Source organism: Anser cygnoides, chromosome 17 (assembly GCF_040182565.1).
Source record: "Anser cygnoides isolate HZ-2024a breed goose chromosome 17, Taihu_goose_T2T_genome, whole genome shotgun sequence".
Taxonomy (NCBI): domain Eukaryota; kingdom Metazoa; phylum Chordata; class Aves; order Anseriformes; family Anatidae; genus Anser; species Anser cygnoides.
In genome coordinates, this window is record NC_089889.1 from 13,791,014 (window position 1) to 13,813,360 (window position 22,347).

The following is a 22,347-nucleotide window of genomic DNA, read 5'->3' on the forward strand; positions in this document are numbered from 1 at the left end:
TGTCCCTGTCCCCCTGTGGCCTCATCACCCCATGTTTGTGCCCCCCCATGTCCCTGTCCCCCCCTGCCCACGTTCCCCTGTGGCCACATCCCCATCATCCCACACCCCCATGTCCCCATACCCCTGCCCCCCCGTGTCCCTGCCCCCCCACGTTCAAATCCCCCCATGTCCCCCTAGATGTCCCCCCCCCCCAACGCTGACATGTCCCTGCGGCCACCCCCCCCTTTTTCATGTCCCCCCATGTCCCCATCCCCGTCATCCCATCCCCCGTGTCCCTGCCCCCCCGAATTCACACCCCCCGTGTCCCCACGGATCCCCCCCCCCACCTCCCTGTGGCCACCCCCCCCGTGTCCGTGTCCCCCCGTGTCCCCATCCCCCTGCCCCCCCCGCCGCCCCCCCCGGTCCCGCCGCCCCCCCCGGCCGTGCCCCCGCCCCCGCCGCTCCCATCCCGGCCCTTTCTGGGCCGGCTCCAACTTCCCGGCCGGGCGCGGCGGCGGCGGCGGCGGCGGCGGGGCTGCGGTGGGGGCGCTCGGCCCGGTTCGGCCCCGGTTCGGCCCCGGTTCGGCCCCGGTTGGGCCCCGCTCGGCCCCGGGGGCCGCCGGCGGATGGCGGCGGGGGCGCGGGGCCGGGTGGCGGCGGCGGGGCCCCCCCCCGGCGGTCAGAGCCCGGCCCGGCCCGGCCCGGCGGCAGCGGCCCGCGGCGGGGAGCGGCGCGGGGGGAGCGGAGCGCGGGGCCGGTGAGTGCGGGCCGGGGGGGGGCCGGGGGGGGAAGGGGGGCTGGGGGGGGCTGCGTCCGGCCCGGGTCCCCGTGCCCCCCCCCCCCATCCCCCGGTCGGCATCTGCCGCGCAGGTGCTGCCCCTCCCCCGACCCCCCCCCCCCGCCACGGACCCCCCCTGCTCCGGCAGTGAGACCCCCCCCCAAAAATGGACCCCCAGTTTGAGAGCTCGCCCCTCCCCCTGTTAACCTCCCCCCCCCCAGCACAGCGCCCCCCCTCCAGCAGACACCACCCCAAGACCCCCCCCCCGTACCCCTCCAGGGCACCCCCTGTCAGAGCCACCCCCCGGCAGACACCACCCCAAAACCCCCCCATTCCCCCCGGGCACAGCCCCACTGCCCCCCCCGGACACCCCCGTGTCAGTGCCCCCCCCAGCAGGGACCCCCGGGGTGAGGGGTTGGGGTGGGGGGGGCTCTCCCCAGGGGTGGGGGCTCACTGGCTCTTGTGACCCCCCCCCCAATGTCCCCCCTCCCCCAATGCAGCCCCCCCAGCCCCACGTTACACCCCCACAGGGTTGCTTTTGGGGGGGGTCTCCCTGGACCCCCCCCCCCCAAGGGTCCCTCCAGGAGGCACCCAGGGTGCTGGCAGCCGGGTGGGTGGGTGCCACCCACGATGACTGGGCAGCTTTGGGATGGGGGGGGCAGTGGGGACATCAACCCCATCGGGGGGGGGGCACACAGCACAGCGGGGTGACGCGGGGCAGAGGGGACACGATGGGGGTCCCGCAGGCGGCGGTGACATCCCCCTGCCCATGGGACGCTGGGCGGGGGGGGCACCGGGCGGGGGGAGGCTGTGCTTCAGAAGGAGCTGCTGCGGGGGGTGCAGGGTCTGAGCCCCCCCCCAGTCCCTAACGACACCCGCTGCCCCCCCAGCTCGCCATGGCCGACCAGAGCAACATCCAGTCGGCCGCCTCCAAGAGCATCCGCCCGTTCCGCTCCAGCGAGGAGTACCTGTACGCCATGAAGGAGGACCTGGCCGAGTGGTTCAACACCCTCTACGAGCTGGACGTGCAGGCCGACACCTTCCTGGAGAGCCTGGAGACGGGCTGCGCCCTCTGCCAGCACGCCAACAACGTCAACCGCAGCGCCGGGGACTTCCAGCGGCGGCACCCGGCCGCCGCCGCCCGCATGCGTGTCCCCCGGCGCGAGGTGGTCTTCCAGGCCCGCAACGTGGCGCCCGGCTCCTTCATCGCCCGCGACAATGTTTCCAACTTCATCCAGTGGTGCCGGCAGGACCTGGGCATCCAGGACGTCCTCATGTTCGAGACCAACGACCTGGTGCTGAAGAAGAATGAGAAGAACTTTGTCCTCTGCCTGCTGGAGGTGGCCCGGCGGGGCGCCAAGTTCGGCATGCTGGCCCCCATGCTGATCCAGATGGAGGAGGAGATCGAGGAGGAGATGCGGGACCAAACGGCCTCCGGCGCGCTGGGCGTGCACCACGAGGGCCGGGCCTCGCGCTCCCAGGCCCTCGCCTCGGCCGGCGGGGCGCAGCGCCTGGCCCTGTGCGACCTGAGGAACCTGGACGAGCTGGTGAGCAGCGCGGCCACCGGGCGGCCTCGTGTGGGCGAGGGCCTCCGCGTCCTCCGGCGGGGAGGTCTGGCCTTGGGAGGTTCTCTCTAGCCACCCAACGGGGAGCTCTGTGGCCCATGGGAGGTCCTGTCTAGCCACCCAGCGGAGCTGTATGGCCCATAGGATGGCCTCTCCATCCACCCAACGAGGAGCTCTATGGCACATGGGGGGTCCTGTCTAGCTACCCAACGGGAGCTCTATGGCCCATAAGACGGCCTCTCTATCCACCCAACGGGGATCTCTATGGCCCATGGGAGGTCCTGTCTAGCTACCCAATGGGAGCTCTATGGCCCATGGGATGGCCTCTCCATCCACCCAACGGGGAGCTCTATGACCTATGGGAGGTCCTCTCTAGCCACCCAAGAAGGATCTCTATGGCCCATAGGAGGTCCTCCATCCACCCAATGGGGAGCTCTGTGACCCATGGGAGGTCCTGTCTAGCCACCCAACGGGGAGCTCTATGACCTATGGGAGGTCCTCTCTAGCCACCCAAGAAGGATCTCTATGGCCCATAGGAGGTCCTCCATCCACCCAACGGGGAGCTCTATGGCCCATGGGAGGTCCTCTCTATCCACCCAACGGGGATCTCTATGGCCCGTAGGATGGCCTCTCCATCCACCCAACCCGGACCTCTGTGACCCATGGCAGGTCTCTCCATCCACCCGCCCGGGCTCCCAGCAGCCCATGGGAGGTCCTCCCGGTGCGCCCAACGGGAGCTCTACGGCCCGTGGGAGGTCCTCTCCGTGCACCCAACCAGGCTCTCCGTGCTCTGTGGGAGGTCCTCCCCGTGTGCCCAACCAGGCTCTGGCCAGCCCACGGGGTGCCTGCGCTACCCACCCAGCCAGGCTCTGCGGTCCGTGGGAGGTCCCCGGCCGCCCCGCTGGGCTCCGTGCCCTCCCGGCGCCGGGGAAGGGCTATTTCGGGGGCTGAGGCCATAATCGCAGGGAGGACGTGGGTGTCACCGCCACCACCACCTCCTCCCACGGATGTGGGGCTGCCACCCCGCGGTGGCCTCCCCGGGGACATCAGGAGGGGCGCCGGGGGGGGCACACGGCACCGCGGGCGGCTCAGCCGGGATTAGCGCCGTGCTGGGCGCAGGATCCGGCCCGTGCGCAGGGTGGATTAACGCGGCCGGGGAGGGGCGGGGGGCCCTGCCCTCCCCTGACCCCCCCATCCCCTAATCCCAAAGCCGTTTTTTAATCGAAACCCCGATTCCTCCCTAAGTCCCGCAGCCTGACGCAGCTCGGGGAGGGAGGCGGGGGGGGGGACATGGGGGTGCTGCTGCCCCCCCACCCCGGGCACCCCACCTGCCCCGGTCCCCCCGCCGGGTGCTGCCAGCCCCGGGTGCATTTTTCCGGGCTGCGTAATGCCTCGCCATGGGCTTTTATGGGCAGCGATGGAGCCAGGGAGGAGCCTGCATCCGGCCTGGCCCAGCCACCGCACCGGGGGACGGGTCCCCAGGGGGGGCAGCGCTCGTCCCCACGTCCCCAGGGCTCGGGGTCAGGCCCCGTGGCTCCCCGCTGCCCGCAGCCTCCCCCCGTGCCTCAGTTTCCCCACGGCTGAGGGGCTCGTGGGGGGGGCCGCATCCTGGCCTGGCTGGAGGAGAAAGATGGGCAGGAAGGAGGAATTGCACAAAAAAATAAGAATAAAAAAGAGGAATTGCTAAAAAATGAGCAAACAGGAGGGGTTGGCGAAGCCAGAGAGGTGCAGGTGCTGGGGGCACCGTCACAGCAGCACCCACCCCTCGGGCCGGGTCCGTGCTGATGCCGAACCCCAGCTGGGGCTTAGCCCAGGCACAAAAGGGGTGTGCCAGGGGGTCCCTGTCCCCAAATCCCCCCCCCCCCCCCCGAGCCCCCTGTGTCCCCAGGCTGTGCCCCTGTGCCCCGCCACTCCTCCAGCCAGGGCAGGATGCGGCCGCGTCCCCGCGTCCCCCGGCGTGGACCGGTGCCTAATCCCTGACGTCAGCCCCGCGGCTTCCCGGCCCCACGGGCGCGGGCGGACTGGGACGGGGGACGGCGGGGGTCCACAGCCCCTTTGGGGACCTCCCCCGCCGTGGGGCACAGCCTCGCCGCCCCCCAACATCCTCGCTTGTTTTTATCCGTGCCAAGAATTAAAGCTTTCCTGAGTGGAAAAACCCACCCCGGGGACACGCCTGGGAGCCGCAGGAGGATTCTGGGGCTTTTTTAATTCTCCTTTTTTTTTTTTTTTTTTTAAACGGCTGTTTTCGGTGCCCGGCTGTGGGAAGTCCCTGGGGCCCCTCTCCCAGGGAGGCTCTGTGGGCGCTGCGGCCCCCGTGGGTGCCCCCCAGCCCGGGGGGCACACGGGATGGGAGCTGCTCGGCTCCCCCCCCGCCCCCGGTTGTGGCCGGGGCACGCAGCCAGGTTTTGGGGTGGGGGGGGCTGACGGGGGGGGGGGTCTCGTCTGTCTGCCCACAGGTGCGGGAGATCCTGGGCTGCTGCACGTGCCCGTCCCAGTTCCCCATGGTCAAAGTCTCAGAGGGTAAATACAAAGTGGGAGACTCCAACGCGCTGATCTTTGTTCGAGTAAGAGCCGCCGCACCCCACCTCCTGCTGCTTCCCCTGCCTGCGATGGGGGGGGGGGGCCTGGGGACCCATCCTGTGCGGTGCTGGGGGGGGTCCCGTCCATGGGGGGAACCCCAGGAGGGTCGGGGTTTGGTGCCCCGGGGCTCAGTGCCCCCAGCCCCGGGTGGGGACGGGATTTATCGTTCCCCACAACCACCCCCCCCCCGCCTCCCTTTGGGGACCTGGTGGGGGCTCCCCCCGCACCCTGGGGGTCCATGATGCCATTTTGGGGGGTTTTGGGGTTTTGGGGCTGACGGCGCGCCCCCCGCCCAGGTGCTGAGGAGCCACGTGATGGTGCGCGTCGGCGGCGGCTGGGACACGCTGGAGCATTACCTGGACAAGCACGACCCGTGCCGCTGCGCCTCCCTCTGTGAGTGCCCCCCCGGTCCCCAAAGCCCCCCGCTCACCCCCCCGCGGGGCCGTTTCGCCTCTCCTGTCCCCCTGCGGGGCCGTTTCCCCGTGGGGCGGCCTGCGCGGGGCTCTGATCCGGCTGAAACGGGGGAAAATGAGAAAAGTTTGTTCCCGCTTTCGGCCAAATCAATTCACCCCCAGAAAAGGCCCCGGGTCCCGGCACTGCGCGAGGGGCTGGGGGCGGGTGGGACGGGGCGAGCACCCCCTGACCCCCCCCCCCCCGCGTCCCTTTTCCCTTGCAGCCCACCGCCTGCCCCCCGCCCGCCCCCCGGCCTTCTCCCCGCAGAAAGCAGCCGCCAGCCCCAGCGCCCCGCGCCGTGCCGAGCCCGCCTGCCCCGGGGACCGGGACCGGGACCGGGACCGGGACCGGGACCGGCGGCTCCCCGTTGCCGGGGGCTGCCCCCCGCCCAGCGGCATCCCGAAGCCGGCGGCCGGTGCCGTCCTGCCCCCGCGGGTCCCCGCGCACGGCTCCGCCAGCCCGTCCAGGAGCCCCGGCGGCGCCCTCAGGTAGGGCTCAGCGCCCATGGGTGCTGCTCGGGGGGGGGGGGCAGGAAACCGGGGGGGGGGCGGGGCCCCACGGGGACCGAGCGGCACCACAGTGCCCCCCCCCCCCCCGCCTCACTGCGCAGGCGCGGTGCGCGCGGCCCGGATGGGCGGGGCTTCGCGAGGCCACGCCCACTGCTGAGATTGACAGGAGGGGGCTGGGGGTGGGGGGGGTAATGGGGGGTAATGGGGGGTAATGGGGGTGTAATGGGGGGTAATGGGGGGTGCAGTGGGAGGTGCAATGGGATGTAATAGGGGGGTAATGGGGCTGTAATGGGGGGTAATGGGGGGTAATGGGGGGTAATGGGGGGTGCAGTGGGATGTAATAGGGGGGTAATGGGGCTGTAATGGGGGGTAATGGGGGTGTTATGGGGCTGTAATGGGGGTAATGGGGGTGTAATGGGGGTGCAGTGGGGGTGTCATGGGGGTGTCATGGGATGTAATGGCAGGGTGCAGTGGGAGGTGTAATGGGGGGTACTGGGGGGGGAAGGGGGTGCAATGGGGGGGTAAAGGGAGGTAAGGGGGGGTGTTAATGGGGGGGCAGTTCGGTGCAATGGGGTGTAATGGGGAGTAATAGGGTGCAGTGGGGTGTAATGGGGTTGCCATGGGATGCAATGGGGGGGGGTGCAATGGGGGGTGTAATGGGGAGGTGCAGTGGGGGTGTAATGGGGTGTAATGGGGGGGTAATGGGGGGGTAATGGGGTGCAATGGGGTGTAATGGGGGTAATGGGGTGCAATGGGATGTAATGGGGGTGTAATGGGGGTAATGGGGTGCAATGGGATGTAATGGGGGTGTAATGGGGGGGTAATGGGGTGCAATGGGATGTAATGGGGGTGTAATGGGGGTAATGGGGTGCAATGGGATGTAATGGGGGTGTAATGGGGGGGTAATGGGGTGCAATGGGATGTAATGGGGGTGTAATGGGGGTAATGGGGTGTAATGGGGTGTAATGGGGGGGTAATGGGGTGCAATGGGATGTAATGGGGGGTAATGGGGTGCAATGGGATGTAATGGGGGTGTAATGGGGGTAATGGGGTGCAATGGGATGTAATGGGGGTGTAATGGGGGGGTAATGGGGTGCAATGGGATGTAATGGGGGTGTAATGGGGGTAATGGGGTGTAATGGGGTGTAATGGGGGTGTAATGGGGGGGTAATGGGGTGTAATGGGGGTGCAAAGGAGGCTGCACAGGGCACAATGGGGGTGCAGGGGTGCAATTGGGGGGGGTGCAAGGGCTGCAATGGGGCTGCACAGTGCGGAGGGGGGGGCGGAGAGGGTGCAGGTGCAAGGTGTGCATGGGGGTGTAATGGGTGGGTGCAGTGGGGGGGTCAGGGGTTGCAATGGGGGTGTACTGGGGGGTTCAAGGCATGAAATGGGGGGGGCAGTGGGGGGGTTCAAGGGGTGCAATGGGGGGGGTGCAATGGAGGCTGTAAGGGCATGCAATGCGGGGGTGCAATGGGAGTACAATGGGGGCTGCAATGGGGGTCCGGTCCCCTCACCCTCCTCTTCCTCTCTCCCCCCCCCCCCCCAGGCCCCGTGACCCCGCTCCCGCCCGCGCCCGGCGCCACTCCGGGGACAGCGACTCCTCATCGGTGTCATCGGTGTCCTCGGCGGGGCCACCGCGGGGCCACCGGCCTGCAGCCCCCGCGGCCCCCTCGCCCCGCCGGCAGCCCCCCGGCCGCAGCCGCTCGGGCGACCGCAGCCCCCTGCCCCTGCGCAAGCCCCCCGCGGGCCTCGGGGACGAGCGGGGCCGCCCGCGTGTCCCCAACGGGCCGGGCACGGGGCCGCCGCGTGCCCGCAGCCAGGGCCGCCCCGGCGCCGAGGCCGTGCTGCTGATCCGCCGCGGGCGCGACGGGCAGCACTCGTGGGCACGCACCGACGGCGGCACCCGCACCCCGGCCAGGGTCCCGGCCCCCCGGCGCTCCTCCCTGCCCGGGGGAGCGGGACGGGACCGGGACCGGGACCGGGACGGGGACGGCGATGGGGACGCCTTCCAGGAGGAGCTGGAGGAGCTGGTGCGGAGGCTGCGGGCCCCGCTGCGGCTGGAGCCCGGGCAGGAGCAGCAGCTGCTGGGCAGGCTGGAGGAGGAATTTTTGGCCAACACGCGGCTGATGGAGCTGGAGGACGGCGAGCCCTCGCCCCCCGCCGCCCGCCCGACCCAGGGGACCCCCGAGCCCGGCGGCGGGGCGGCCGCCGACTCGGCCTACTGCTCCTCCTCGTCCTCCTCGTCCTCCCTCAACGTCTTCGGCAAGCACGGCGGGGCCGGGCCCCCCCCGGCCGCCCCCCACCCGCAGGAGGGCAGCGGGGGGCACGGGCGCCCGTCCAGCTCCTCGGACGAGAGCAGTTTGGTGCCGGCCTCCGGCGCCGAGTCCGACCTCGAGTGGGTGCCGGCGGAGGAGGAGGAGGACGACGAGGGGCCGGGGGACGCGGGGATGCCGGGGGTCCCCTGCCCCGCGCCCCCCGCCCCGCGGCCCCGCGCCAAGCCGCGGCTGGACACGCAGCCCGGCAAGAAGCCCTCCCGCATCCCCACGCCGCGGCCCCCCGGCGGCCCCCAGCCCTGGCGGGCCCTGCAGAGCGTCCTGTCCTCCCTGCTGGAGCCCCCCTGGGCGCCGCGCGAGGCCGAGGGGCTGGAGGAGGACGCCTGGCCCTGATGGGGGGTGGGGGTGGGGGTGCAGGTGGGGGGCACCCCCCCGGGGCAGCGATGGTGGCCACAGGGACGGTCCCCGGGCAGGTGATGGGTGCTGGGTTGGGGTGGCCACGGGGACGGGGTGGTGGCACCGGTGGCACCCGGGGGCTGTCGGAGGGTGGGGGCCCCAGGAGGGCCCCAGGGTCCCCGCGGGAGCAGCCCCGTGGCGGGGGCTGGAGCAGGGGGTGCGCCCGGCCGGCCATGAGCAGGGCTGGGGGTGCCCAGCGCCTCTCGTCCTCTTGGCTTCTCGTCCCACCTCTACTGCCCTTCCCCTTCCCCGTGCCTTTCTTCTCTTCTCCTCCTCCTCCTTTCCTTGCCCTTCTTGTCCTCCTTCTCCTTGCCTTTCCCTTCCTCTTCCCCTCCTGCTCCTCCTTTCTTTGCTCTTCTCCTTCCCTTGTCCTTTTCTCCTTCTTCCTTGTCCTTTTCTCCTTCTTTCCCTTCCTCTTCTCCTCCTCCTCCTCCTCCTTCCCTTGCTCTTCTTTTCCATCCTTTTCCTTCTACTTTCCCTTCCTCTCCTTCTCTTCCTTCTCCCTTGCCCTTTTTCTCCTTTCCCTTCCTCTTCTTGCCCTTCCCCTCCTTTCCTTGCTCTTCTCTTCCTGCCCCTTCTCCCTTTTCCTCCTCCTTTCCTTTCCCTGCCCTTCTTCCCTTCCTCCTCCTTCTCCTCTCCCCCCACGGACACCACCCGGGGACCAGCAGCTCACCTTACCACCCTGACCCCCCCCGCATCCCGGGGGTCCCCCCATGTGTGCGTATTTAAGGCCCCCCCGCGCGCTCCCAGAGCCAGTAAAGCCCGAACCGAGCTGAGCCCAACGCCTCCGCTGTCGTCTGTCCGGGGGGGGTGGCAGAGTCGTGGACCCCCCCCCTTTGCCTTTGCCCCCCCCAAAAAGCACGTCCCCGCCGCGCGCCCACCCCGGGGTGCCGGTACCTGGGGCACGGTGAGGGCAGGGCACTGCGCCGAGGAAGCTCGCAGCACCCCGAGCCCCCCCCCGGGGGGGGGCTGCGTGGGGCAGATGTCACCTTACGGCACGGAGGGGACACAGGCTGCACGTTACGTATTTTATATATCTATATATTAGGTGGTTCCTGCGGGGAGCTGAAGGCCTGCACCGCACGCTTCGATCGACGGGGGATCGATGGCTTTATTTGGGGGGGGGGGGGGGGGGAGCCATTCGTGCCACCGCTGGGGAAGGGGACACGGCTTCTGTGTCCCCAGGGCAGGGGGGGGGACGGTGGGGAGGGCAGGGAGCCGCAGCCCCCAGCTGGGGGCCTGGGGCCGAGTCCGTGCTGGGCCCCCCCCCTGCGAAGCCAGGGAGCCCTGCAGGGAGGAAGAAGCCCTTTGTTTGTTTGTTTTCTTTTCTGAACAGCACTCCAAAATTTCAATTTGATGCCTTGAGCCCTTTGGGGCAGTAGAAGCATCCCCCGTGGTGGCGCAGGGGGGACCCTCTCCAAGGCAATCCCCCCCCCTTCTGGGCCCCCCCAGCCTCAGAGCCAGCCGGGGGGGGGGGGGCACGGATCCGTCGGCAGCCCCGGGGGGGGCCCAGGGAAGCGGCGGCTCCGTGCTGGGGCTGGAAGGAGAGGGAACATGCAGGGGGCCGCGGCCCCCCCGTCAGTTCTTCAGGATGGTGTCGTAGGCCTGGTACACGTGCTGGGAGACCTCGGGCGCTCGGCATTTCAGGGAGAGCTGGGGGGGGAAAAGGGGGGGCGCTTACGGGGTGCCGGGAGCTCAGCCTGCACCCCGGGGCCTGGGGACAGCCCCCAGGGGCCAACGGATGGCACCGAGCCCCCCCAGCCGCCCCCCACGGCCACGTTCACATGCAGGGGGGCGTCCTCGCGGGGCTCTCCCCCCGAGGCATCGCCTGCGCTCGAGCTGGAGGCGCCCCTGGAGCGCAGCACGCGTGTGCAGGAGGGGGCCCTGCGGCTCTCCCCATGCAAAGCGGCCCCCCCAGCGGTGCCCCCACGGGGTGCTGGGCCCGGCCCCGAACCCCCCACCCCTCCAGGGCTGGGGAAGGGAGGGAGCAGGCGGCAGGCACAGCCCCGAGGCAGGGTAGGACCCGTTGTGCTGACCTCCAAATCCTGCAAGCGCGGGGCGGGCGGCAGCGGGCGCGCAGCGACGGAGACACAGAGAGGGGAGTCAGCACCGCCGCTCACCCCCAGCGCCCCAAAAAGTCAGCGAGGATGGGGACAGGGGGCTGCACCGAGCGCCGCGGCTTAGCCAAGGGACTCTGGGGGGCTGGGACCTCTCTGCTCCCCCTCTGCTGCCTCCCCGCTGCTGCAAGGGCGACCCCACAGGGACCGTGCGTCCCGCCCCCGGGCACGCGAGGGGCACGGGGACGGCGAGGGGCAGGGGCCGTACCGTGAAGGTGGGGTTGCTGGGCTGGATGCGGAGCTCCGCCAGCACCCAGATGCCGTTGGTGAGCTTCAGGGACTGGTAGAGCATGTCCTGGCCCTCCACGTTCCTCTTGGCGATGGTGAAGATGTTGCTGCCTTGGAGCTTGCTGCTGACGGCGTCTGGGGGAGGGGGGGGCAGAGAAGAGCTCAGCACCAGCTGGAGCCGGCCCCGCTCCCAGCCCCAGCACCGCCAGCCCCATTTAACACAGCAATGCCCCTCCTGGGGCACCGAACATCTCCGCTGGAGGCCACCAAGCCCCAGGCTGCTGTGACCACCTCCGTGGCCATAGGGCAGGGGAAAGGGGAGCCCCCCCCTTTCCCCAGCCCAGCTGGGGTGAGCTGAGCACCGAGTCCAGCCCCAAGGACGAGGCTGAGAGCCCCTGGGAAGGGTTTAGACCCACCTGCGCTGAGGGAACAGTCCTTGATCTGGAACTGGGCTTCGTTCTCGTTGGGGATGTCCTTCCAGGTGGCCAGGAACATCTGCCGCTCTGCAGCCACGACACAACCGCGCGGTGGTGCCGCCGGAGGAGCCGGCTCCTCCTCCAGCCCCCGGCCCCGGCGCAGCACGGGGCCACGCTGCGCTGCGCCCCAGGGCCGGCGGGAGCACCCTGCCGCCCCTCCGGCAGCCACCCGCGACCAGCCTCGCCCAGCTGCTCGCTGCTTCGGGGTCGGCCAGCTCGGCTGCCTCGGGGAAGAGGCTCAGGAATGAGAGGTGGTGGCCCAAGGCCACCTGGGGCCACCTGGGGCCTGGTCACACCGCGGGATTCCCGTGGGATTCCGGCTGCCCGGAGCTCCCAGCTCCATCCCCAGGGCTGGGAACGCGGCCGGGAGGATTTGAGGAGAAGGGGTGGCACCCGTGCTGCGACTCACCCATCTTCCCGTCCTCCACGAAGAGGATGTGCAGAGGGTAGAGGGTGCTGAAGTAGAAGACGTCGATGTTGTTCTTCACCGCAACCTGGGAAGGAAGGACAGCGGGACGTCAGCAGGTGCCCGGGCCCCAAAGGGAGCCCCCGGGGGGGTCGGGGGGTGCCCCCACCTGCAGGTTGTTCAGGGGATCCATCTTCATGACGGAGCCGACCGTGTTGAGCGGCAGGGAGATCTCCACCGACTGGTTGGGGGCGAGCGGCGCGTGGACCTGCAGGGGGGCGGCCGGGGCCAGGCCGAAGCTGGGAAGGGAGACACGGGGCGAGGGGGGGTCAGGGCAGGGGGTCCCACTGCCGGCTCTGGGACCTCCCCAGCTCACCTCCCTGCACCCTGATCCCCTCCAAGAGCCCAACCCATTCCCGCCCTGCCCATCCTGGGGCAATCGGAGGCAGCCCCCCCCAGCCTGGCACCCTTCTCCTCCAGATTTCCGCTGATTTTTGGTGCTCCCCCACTACGAGCACCCCTCGGTGGTGCTCCTCTCGGTGAGGACAAAGCATCGGCTCCCCAGGAGAACCAACCAGGACGCCCCGCGCCCAGCGAGGCGGTCGTGCCCCGGAGAGCAGCCTCCTCAGACAACTTCTCAGAGGCTTCGCCTTGGCGACCATCACATCGGCGCCATCAGGGAGGGAAGGATCATCACGCGAGGCCGTTCCCTGGCGGCCGCCACCGCCACCAGCCCCTGGCAGCGCAGCCCCGGGGGCGCCCCACCTGTTGCGGTTGAACTGGATGGCGAAGTCGGACATGACCTGCAGGGCCTTGTTGGTCAGCACCAGGTCCATGGAGATGGAGCCCACCTGGCGGCTGAACGTGCCGGAGATCTCCAGCCCCTTGGCCTTCATGGCGGGGAGCCACACCTGGGTCCAGACACAAAATCCACGTGGTTTTACCCCCAAAATAAACGCTTCGGTGACCAAACGCAGCCCGGGGCAGCCGGACCCCGCCGCCCCACTCACCGATTTGGGCGCCACGTAGGACCCCGACAGGGTCCCCACGCCCCCGGTGAGGTCGAAGAGGTCCCCGAGGCCGCTGCCGAGCGGCGCTCCCATGCTGGCCGGCACCGCGGGGCCGGGCGCCGCGAAGCCACCGCCGCCACCCATCTGCAGGGGACAAGGGAGCGGGTCAGGGGACACGGCGGTGAGGAGGAGGAGGAGGAAAAAAAGAGGAGGAGGAAGAGGAAGGTGCAAGGGGCGCGAGGGCACTCACGGCGGGGCTGCCTCCCACATCGCTGCGCAGCTGCAAGAGACAAGAGAGCGCTGTCGGTGCCGAGGGGCCCCACGGGACACCCCATCACGGGCACTTCCCAAAAGCTTTGGCGTGAGTGAGCGAGGGCTCGGGGTCGCTAGGGCTCCCCACACACGCCGAGAGCCGGAGGGACGAAGGCTGAGCGCTTCGGGGGCTGGCTGTCCCCAGAGGGGTCCCGAGGACACGGCGGGGGCAGCTCTGCACCCAGCCCTCGGGGCAGGGGGCTGCGGAGGTGGGCATGGGGCTAGAGGGCTAAGAAAAGGGCCGCTGCATACCCCTTCCGACTCGTCCCCCATCTCCAAGCAGAAGCAGGCAAGGCGGAGAGGAGAGCCAGGCGCATGCAGAGAGAAGCCAGGAGAGAAGAGACCAAAAAAAAAGAGAGACAGGAGATAGGGAGGAGGGAACAGAGGTTAGTCCTGCCCCGGCATCTCCTCCTTGTGGCTCTGGGGCGCGCAGGGCACGTCCCCACGTCACAGAGCTGCTCGGGTGCAGGCACCGAGGAGCCCTGCTCCAGCTGCCTGACGGGATGAGGTTAATTAGCACCCCTCATCATGAGCCGGAGAAGGAACGGGCTAGCCCAGACGTCTCCAGGTGGAGAAGACAATCCCACCCCCAGGAGCCCCAACATCCAACCCCAGGGCAGGAGCACGCGGCGCGGCGACCCACCAGGCTATCCAGGCCCCCTCCCAGGAGGTCCACGGCACCCATCTGCACGGAGGAGGCGGCGAGGGGGGGCCCGCTGACCGGGGGGCCCAGGTCCAGGTTGAGGAGGTCGCCCAGCAGGTCGCCCTGCGCGGGGATGACGGCCGGCTGCTCCGCCGCCTGCCCGGCCGAGGGGGCTGCCTCGGGGCTCTCGGCGCTCTCGCTCCTGCAGGGAAGGACAAGGGAGAGGCGTGAGATGCTGAAGGGCTCTGCTTGAGCCTGCTGGAGCCCCCGCGGCTGAGAGCCACCCAGCTGGGCTTTGTAGCAAGATGTCCCATCCGACAGGGCTCCCAACGCCATCCTTGAGATCCACCTTCCACCTAAACCTCCGATCTCCGGGCTTAGGAGGACAGCATGGAGTCCATACTGCTCCTGCTTGGGGATGCTCCTACAGGGAGCCCCCCCTTGAGAACACCCAGCTCACCCAGCCACGCTGTGACCACACCAGGACAGCCAGCCCAGCCCCGCGTCCATCCCCATCACACACACCCAGCTCCGGACGTCCCCGTGGGTGGTGGGGACAGCTGGCAGCGAGGAGGGGACACTCACGAGCCCGTTCGCGGGGGCAAGCTCTTGTGCACGACCCCTCTGCTCCCCTCCACGAAGGCGCTGGGCGGCTTGTGGTAGACGGAGGCCAGCGTCCCGATGTAGCAGATGAGCTCGTCAAGCAGCGTGGGCTCGATCAGGTCGGTCTCCTCGGAGATGAGCGGCTTCTCGGCCAGCACCACCTCCTTGGCGGCCACGGGGTCGGTGGAGAGCAGGCGCCAGTAGATGTAGCCGCGGTCCCGCAGGTCGGGGTTGTCGGAGTCCTTCGGGAAGCAGGGGGTCAGTGCCGAAACACGGGGCGGGGGAAGCTTGGCCCCCTGCAGGAGCTGGTACCCACCTGCGTGGCCAGGCTCAGCACCTGCTGCACCAGCTCCTGGGTCTCGGTGGGCTTCTTCAGGAAGAGCTTCACGATGGCCGTCAGCAGCTGCAGCTGGACCTGCGGGCAGACAGAGCAAGAACACGTGAGCTCTCCCCGCACACGCCGCTGGGACGCGATCTTGCACAACGGGTCAGAGGAAATTTCCACGGGCGACCCCCCTCCAAAATTTCCCCCGAAAAATCACCTGCCCCAGCTGAAGGGGCAGGCGCAAGCAGCACCCCCAAACCAACCCGCCGCTTCTTCAGCTCCAACGTGCAGATTCTGCGCTGGCACGAGGTGACCAGCGGGTCCCTTCCAGCCTCGAAGACGGGAAGGTGCCCGGGTGGCACTTCACAGAGGGTGCCCCACACCCAGCGCCACACGAGGCGCTGCGAGGACACCTCCGGGGCCCCGTGACACTCGCGTGGCCACCAGCTGCGCCCCCCAGCCCCGCCACACCTGGGTGCTCTCATCGTGGAAGCCCTCCAGGAAGCTCTCCAGCAGCTCGTCGGCGTTGTCGATGCGCTCGGCGTACTCGCCCACGATCCAGATCATGGCAGCCCGCGCCTCGGGCTCGTCCAGGGAGTCGAGGTTCTCGCACAGGGTAGCGATGACGCTCTCGTACCTGCCGGGGCAGGGACGGGTCACCCCAAATCCCCGGCTCCGCTCCCTCATGTTGCCCCGTCACCAGCAGCAGGACTCTTCCTGCTGTTCCCAAAAAGTTCCTGTTTTCCTGAAGGAAGACTTTGGGACACTGCCCATGCCAGCCCCTTCGGAGAATTCACTTCTCGGCCCCGTCTGTCTGGTCCCCACCCTCTCTCCGAACCGCTGGCTACTCGTGCAGACTGCTGGCTTACTGGTTATCACCGCGCTGGGAGCACCACGTTAGGAGCCGGGGGGCAGCCCCGTCCCGCCCCTCGCCCCACGCACTTGTTGGGGTACTTGCGGAAGATGTCCTTGATGACGACGATGGCCTCCTGCACCACGTAGTTGACCTTGGTCTGGATGAGGTCCAGCAGGGTGCTGACGCAGCGCTCCGCCGATTGCTGCCGGGGGGGTTCGGTCAGCGATGCCCTCACACCCTCGTCACACCCCTCCCTGCCCCCAAAACCCAACGCGGAGCAGAAGGGGGACGCACATAGGTGCTCTCTCCCCTTCCTGTGCCCCAAATCCTAAACCAGCTGCAGGCAGCGAGGGGATGAGACGCACTCCTTGTGCCCCACGGAACTGCTCTGAGCCGCCCCCAAGCCCCACCAAAGCTCCTCGGGGATCCTCTTTGGGATGCAAGGCCTTCAGCTCGCCCAGCACGGGCTGGAGCAGGATGCTTGCCCGGCCACAGCTGGCAGCAGGACACAAGGTGACACAAAGGACGGCGTGCCGAGGTGCACGTGTCCCCTTCCGCACCGGCCTCACCTCCACCTTGATGGCGCAGCGGCCGATGGCTCGCACCGCCTTCCTGACGAAGTCCACGTCCACCTCCGTGGCGTACTCCTTCAGCTCGGCCAGCACCTGCCGGGGGGACGAGGCGCTGAGCGCGGCGCGGCCGGGAAAGCCCCCAACCCACAGATCCCCCCGATGCAATGCCCCAAATCCCGGCTGGCTGCCAAGCCACGGCCGGATCAGGAATTTAACGGGGCAGCCGCGGCCCCGGCAGCACCGGAGCACGGGACAGGCAGGGGGAAGTGTTAATGGGGACGGCCAAGCCCCTCGTGCCCGCCCGGAGCCCGACCTGCGCGATGTTGGCCTGGGAAGCCAGGCGGATCATGATGTCCAGCTTCTCCAGCTTGACGTAGATGGGGTCGTTGTACTTGACGAAGAACACCTTCATCTCGTGCTTCAGGATTTCGGGCCTGGGGGGCAAGGAGAGGCAGTGATTAAGGGATCTGGGCGAGGTGAGCGGAGCTGGGAAGCTGCCAGGGCTCCAGGCCAGGAGGGTGAGGCTGCCCGGCCATAAGCACAAGGTTTTGGGGCTGCTCAACGCCCAGGAGTTCAAGATGCCACGATTTTCCCCTGACAGCTCTTGCCCTTGGTTCCCCTTTGCGGACACACGCCCAACCTTGCCGCAAACCAAGACCAGCTGCAATGCAACAGGGGACGCTGGCCTCGGCGAGGTCGGGTGGGACACCCTGGGGGAGCAGGGACGCCAGCCCAGAGCCCAGGGCCAAACTGGACCTTCCTCACCACAACAGCCTCGAAGGCGGGGAAGGGGGAGGCCAGGTCCCCGAGGAGCCAAGCTGCTTCCCGCACGCCCCCTCGCAGGGGCGCTAATTGCTTTCCACCTCCCCCAGGAGCTGCTGCTAGTTTTAATAGGCCACAGCGGCGATGCCGGCAGGGCGATGGGTCATCTGACTGCAGCTCTCCAGCTGGCCGCTGCCGCCCTGAGCACGATCACGGGGCCTCGGCCACCTCCTGCCCTCCAGCAACGTGAGATGGGCCAAGGGACGAGGGGACTTTCAGGACGCGCTTGTTTGATAAGGACGACCAGGTAGAAACAAGTCACAAAAATTCCTCACCAGACTAAAACGACTGAACCAACGCCTCAGCTTTTCGCCTTTCCATCCTTCGCTCCCCAAAATAAAAAAATAAACTGAAATAAACCCTCGGCGGACTTCCCAGCTTAACTCCCTGCCCACTGCCTCTCCTCATGCCCTGCGCCCAGCCCTTGGATTTCAACGACAGGAAGGAGAAAACCCCTGCGCTGGGTCGTGTCGCCAAAGGCTGGATGCCACCACGGCCCTCGGGAGGGCTGGAGCACGGGGAAGCAGCGCCCGTGGGCAGGAGGACACGCACCTCTTCTGCACGATGAGGTTGATGTTGCGGAGAGCCACATACTGCAGCTCGGGCTCCGCGGAGAGCAGGGTGACCAGCGGCGGGGCCAGCTTCTTCAGCAGCGTGCCGTAGTAGTCCAGGTCCTTGGAGAGCATCTCCATGAACTTCATCAGCACCTTCACCGCCGACAGCACCACCGCCGAGTTGGCGTGGGACAGCCGGGGCGTCACCCGCTCGCAGATGCTGGAAAAGAAAAAAAAAAAGGGAAAGAGGCAGTCAGAGCCCAGCATCCCACTTAGAACTCCAAGGAACGTCGGCAGTTTGCAGCACAGCAGGCGGCCACCACTGAAGATCCCCATAAAAGCCGAGCAGCTGGCTCTTAAACGCTCCCGATGATGGTTATTTCCCCGTGGCAGGGGGAGCTCCCTAGTGCCCAGCCCCTTCTCCCTCACTGCACGGTGAGACCGTGTTTTGTAGTGGCTGGAGAAGCCCACTCCTCGTGCCACCGTGGGGACAGCACTCCCTAAGGGACCGCGGGGTCCCCAGACACGGCGCCGAGCAGACGTGGGCTGCTCCTCGCCTGCAGCAGGAGAGGGAAAGGAGAGGAGAGGGAGAAGAGAGGGAGAGGGGAGGGGAACAGGCAGCGCCAGCCCCGTCCTGCCTCCGCCCTGCCGCCCCCAACCTCCCTCACCTCTGGGCCTCCCGGTCGTCCTTGGGCATGTAGTTGGCCAGGCAGTCCAGGATGAAGATCTGGCCCCACTCGGTGCACTCGTTCAGGGCCGTGAGCAGCTTGTTGATGGACTGGGGGTTGAGGTCCAGCAGGTTACTGCTCGGGTGCGACTCCGCGATCTCCGACAGCGCCGCCACCGCGTTGGCCACCACCTGCGGAGGGGACGGGACGCGCGATGGGACAAGAGCCGTGTTTAACGGCCCAGGGGGAAGCTGGTGCAGGAGGATGAGCTGCATCCTCAGCGTGGGCCCCCCACGCCCACATCTGGGCGCCAGCCTCCCCCCGCCAGCTGGAGCGCAGACGGGCCGTCAGCAGCAGCGCGGCCCCGCCGCCCGCACCGCGGCTCTCCCGGGGGGCCGGGCTGCTCCCCGCTCCCCGCCGCTGCTCGGCGAGTTGTGTGGGCAAACCCCAAAGCCTTGATTCCTCCCGTCCCTCCCCGCAGCTGCAGCGGGTCTGAGCTGACAGCAGCCATGGGAAGCAGACACGCAGCACCGCGGCATCCCCGGCCAGCAGCTCCCCGCTGCTACCCGCCCCGATCCCCCAGGGGACAGGAGCTAATCGCACAGGGATTAACGCAGCCCCACGGCTAGGAGCGGCCAGGAGACAGCTACACAGCACAGAACACAGCCCCAAGGACTGCTGTCCCTGGAAGCGGTCTGCCAAGCACCAAAAAGCGCGAAGACACGAAGGGGAGCACAGGAGCGAGGGCGTGGAGACGAAGGAAAGAGGGAGGACACCCGCTGCCGCCCGGCCGGGGAAGGCAAACCCTAATCACCATGGGGTTGGAGTCCGAGATGAGGTCCTTGAGGGTGTCCAGGAAGCCCTGGTCCTCCACCAGCTGGGCGTTGATGTCGTGGAGCTTGGCCACGCAGACGGCCGCCGTCTTGCGCACGTAGGGGTCCTCGTCCTTGAGGCACTTCCGCAGGGGCTCGCAGAGGTACTCCGTGATCTTGTCCACGCGGATGCAGCCCATGGTCCGCACGGCCAGCGCCCGGATCAGCGGGTTCGGATCCTCGCAGTCCTGTGGGGACAGAGGGGACGGTTAAGACTCCCAGCTCCTGTGGCCACAGCCATCGGGACCTCAATTCTCCTTCGGGTTCCCGAAACCTCGAGGTTTTAGTGCTCAGGTTGCGAGAGGAGGTGAAGCGAGAGTGCCTCCCGCGGGAGGGGACTCATTCCAAAAACTGGAGCACGCCAAAGCCTTAACACCAAAAACATTCCAGAGGTGCCCCAGCCATCTCCACTGCTTACATCTCCCCTGCTTACACTGAGGTCCCAAATCCCGCAGAACATCCGCCAGACCCGGGGCACACCCCAACGGGTGAACCGCTTTTTTTCTTTAAAAACAAACAAACCGAAAACCCAACAAACCCCAAAGTCCCTGGCAAACCTTCCCACCAGAGGAACCTCACTCCTCAGCTCCTGACCCCACCACTGGGGCCCTCTCTGCCGGTGCGAGGCGAGCCCCGAGCACGGCCGGGCCACCCCGCGGGCACGCGGCGCTCCCGTCACCTTGACGAAGGTGTTGACGGCCATGATGGCCATGTCGGGCTGGCTCTTGGCGTAGTTCATCAGGTAGAGGTAGACCAGCTTCTTCAGCTCCAGGTTGTCCGTCTGCATGCAGTTCACCACGTCCGGGAACAGAGCGCTGCAACGCAGAAGCCGCTTCGCCACGGAGCGCAGCGGGCGCTGAACGGCCCCCGGGTGGGTGGGGGGGGGTCAACGTAGGTGCCCCCCACCGGGGCAGGTGTCCCCATTGTCTTGGGAGCATGCTGCCACCAAAAAGTGTGGGTGGCCGAGGGGGTGGCTGTGCGTTGGGATGGCTGGGAGGCGTTTAAGGGACACGGCATAAAGGGACGAGGTGGGACACGGAGGGACGTGGTGGGACATGATGGGACACCATGGGGCATGAGGGGACGTGGTGGGACACGAGGGGAAGTGGTGGGGCACAGAGGGACGGAATGGGACATAGAAGGACATGGTGGGAGACGATGGGACACGCTGGGGCACGGAGGGATGTGCTGGGGCGACACGAAGAGACTTGGGGTGACACAAAGGGACTTGGGGTGACACGATGGTGGCTGGTGCTGGGGACCTGTAAGGCCTGATCCAACCCCAGGAGCACCTCACAGGGGCACCCCCAAGGCCCAGGCAGCGTTATGGGGCCGGGGGAGCGCAGGGAGCCGCCTGCTGCCCCCTCGGAGAGCCCCAAAACGAGGGAATCCCACCCCAAAACCCGTCAGCGGGGCCGCGCACCTGACGTCCTTGCCGACGGTCATGGAGGCGATCACCTTCTTCACGGCCTCCTTCTTCTTCTCCTTCTTGTCGCTGTTGAGCTCGGCCTTCAGCTCGAAGATCTCCCCTGGGGCCGGGCGGGACGGGCGGGCGTGGGGACGGGCCCTGGGAGCCCCCCGGCACCCCTCAGGGCCAGCCCGGGCCCCCCCTCACCTTTCTTGGTGGTGGTGAAGTACTTGGAGTCCGTCATGGTGCCGCCGCGCCTCCTGCAGGGCGGGGGGATTTCACTGATTTGTGGCTTTTTTACCCCAAAAGCACCTGGAGCCTGATCCAAATCCTGATTCTTGTCCCGATCCAGATCCAGATCCTGGTCCCAGCACCCAGGGGGGCTGCAGCTCGCCCCCGGCCCCAGTCAGCCCTGGTCAGTCCCGGTCCTGGTCCCAGTCCCAATCCCAATACCGATCCCGGTCCCAGTCCTAATCCCAATCCTGATCCCAATCTGGATCCCAATCCTGGTCCCAGCACCCAGGGGGGCCGTAGATCGCCCCTGGCCCCAATCAGCCCCGGTCGGTCCCAGTCCCAATCCCAATCCCAGTCCCGGTCCCAGTCCTAATCCCAATCCCAATCCCAGTCCTGATCTGGATCCCGGTCCCAGCACCCCGGGGGGTCACAGCTGGCCCCCAGCCCCGACTGGCCCCAGTCGGTCCCGGTCCAGGTCCCGGTCTCAGCCCCGATCCCGATCTGGATCCGGATCCCGGTCCTAATCCCAATCCCAATCCCGGTCTCGATCCGGATCCCAATCCCCATCCCAATCCCGGTCCCGGTCCCTGCACCCCAGGGGGCTGCAGCTGGCCCCCGGCCCCGACTTGCCCCAGTCGGTCCCGGTCCTGGTCCCAGTCCCGGCCCCGGCCCCGATCCCAATCCCGATCCTGATCCGGATCCCGGTCCTAATCCCAATCCCAATCCCGATCCCGATCCCGATCCCGGTTCCAGTCCCGGTCCCAGCACCCCGTGGGGCCGCAGCTCGCCCCCGGCCCCGATCAGCCCCGGTCCCGGCCCGTCCCGGCCCCCCCGCACCTGCCCCGTCCCGGTCCCGGTCCCGGCCCCGCCGCCACCGGCCCCAGCGGAAGTGAGCGCGGGGCGGGAGCGGTTCCGGGGCGGGGGGCGGGGCTTGGGAGCGGGGGGCGGGGCTTGGGGGCGGGGGGCGGGGCTTGGGAGCGGGGGCGGGGCTTGGGAGCGGGGGGCGGGGCTTGTGGGAGGGGGCGGGGCTTGGGAGCGGGGGGCGGGGCTTGGGGCGGGGAGCTCGGGGTGGGGGAGGGGCGGGGGTGGGCACGGGGGGGACGGGGGGGGGACGGGGGGACACGGGGAGGGACACGGGGGGGGACAGGGGACGGGATGGGGGAGGGCGTGGGGCATGGGACGGGACACGGGGGTGGCACGGGGGGGGACAGGGCTGGGGACAGTGGGGACAGGGGCTGGGGACGCGGGGGGGGACGGGGGGGGACGGGGTAAGAGAGCGGGAGGGGACAGGGGACAGGGCAGGGCTCGGGGGGGGGTCAGGGATGGGGTGTGGGGAGCGGGGGGGGGACAGGGGACAGGAGGGCGGTGGGACACGGGAAGGGAGCGGGGCTGGGGAAGGGCGCGGGGACAGCAGGTGCGACGGGGCACGGGGGGGGGAGGGCAGGGCTGGGTGTCCCCCCCCCCGAGCTGCGTGTGTCCCCCCCCCACACCCGGAGCCACCGCGTCCCCACCGGGATCGGGGCCACCCCGCTGAGCCCCTGTGCCGAGCCAGGGGCCGGGAGTGCCGGCTGGGGGGGCGGTTATGGGGGGGCTATGGGGTGGGGGGGTTATGGGGGGATCATGGAGAGGTTACGGGAGGCTTATAGGG

The 22,347-nt window shown here is 68.7% G+C and overlaps 2 protein-coding genes and 1 non-coding gene across 6 annotated transcripts; 1 reads left to right on the plus strand and 2 right to left on the minus strand.

The window, feature by feature from the left end:
* Positions 1-478: 478 nt before the first annotated feature.
* Positions 479-9,369, plus strand: GAS2L1 (growth arrest specific 2 like 1). Its single transcript, XM_066978828.1, has 6 exons — positions 479-736; positions 1,648-2,304; positions 4,779-4,886; positions 5,199-5,295; positions 5,579-5,843; positions 7,411-9,369. Exons 2-6 carry the CDS (start codon positions 1,654-1,656, stop codon positions 8,528-8,530), a joined length of 2,241 nt encoding a protein of 746 aa, XP_066834929.1. The 5' UTR covers positions 479-736; positions 1,648-1,653; the 3' UTR covers positions 8,531-9,369.
* Positions 9,370-9,607: 238 nt separating this feature from the next.
* On the minus strand, positions 9,608-21,640 carry AP1B1 (adaptor related protein complex 1 subunit beta 1). Of its 4 annotated transcripts, none has more exons than XM_066978824.1 (23): positions 21,537-21,640; positions 20,673-20,725; positions 20,481-20,586; positions 19,737-19,872; positions 19,000-19,245; positions 18,186-18,376; positions 17,516-17,737; positions 16,455-16,575; positions 16,139-16,234; positions 15,656-15,771; positions 15,185-15,350; positions 14,705-14,803; positions 14,371-14,630; positions 13,786-13,987; positions 13,395-13,415; positions 13,081-13,110; positions 12,831-12,974; positions 12,586-12,731; positions 11,990-12,119; positions 11,824-11,908; positions 11,355-11,441; positions 10,919-11,073; positions 9,608-10,246 (listed from the first exon to the last, which is right to left on the minus strand). In XM_066978824.1, the coding sequence occupies exons 2-23, from the start codon at positions 20,707-20,709 to the stop codon at positions 10,172-10,174; spliced, it is 2,871 nt and encodes a 956-aa protein (XP_066834925.1). In that variant the 5' UTR covers positions 20,710-20,725; positions 21,537-21,640; the 3' UTR covers positions 9,608-10,171. The 4 variants fall into 4 exon arrangements, with proteins under 4 accessions (XP_066834925.1, XP_066834926.1, XP_066834927.1 ...); XM_066978825.1 differs by lacking the exon at positions 21,537-21,640 and adding an exon at positions 21,516-21,519 and having other exon boundaries at positions 20,673-20,729; XM_066978826.1 differs by lacking the exon at positions 13,395-13,415.
* On the minus strand, positions 12,431-12,534 carry LOC125182812 (small nucleolar RNA SNORD125). The gene has a single exon (XR_007163422.2). It is a non-coding gene; the product is annotated as a small nucleolar RNA SNORD125 (small nucleolar RNA).
* Positions 21,641-22,347: the final 707 nt, after the last annotated feature.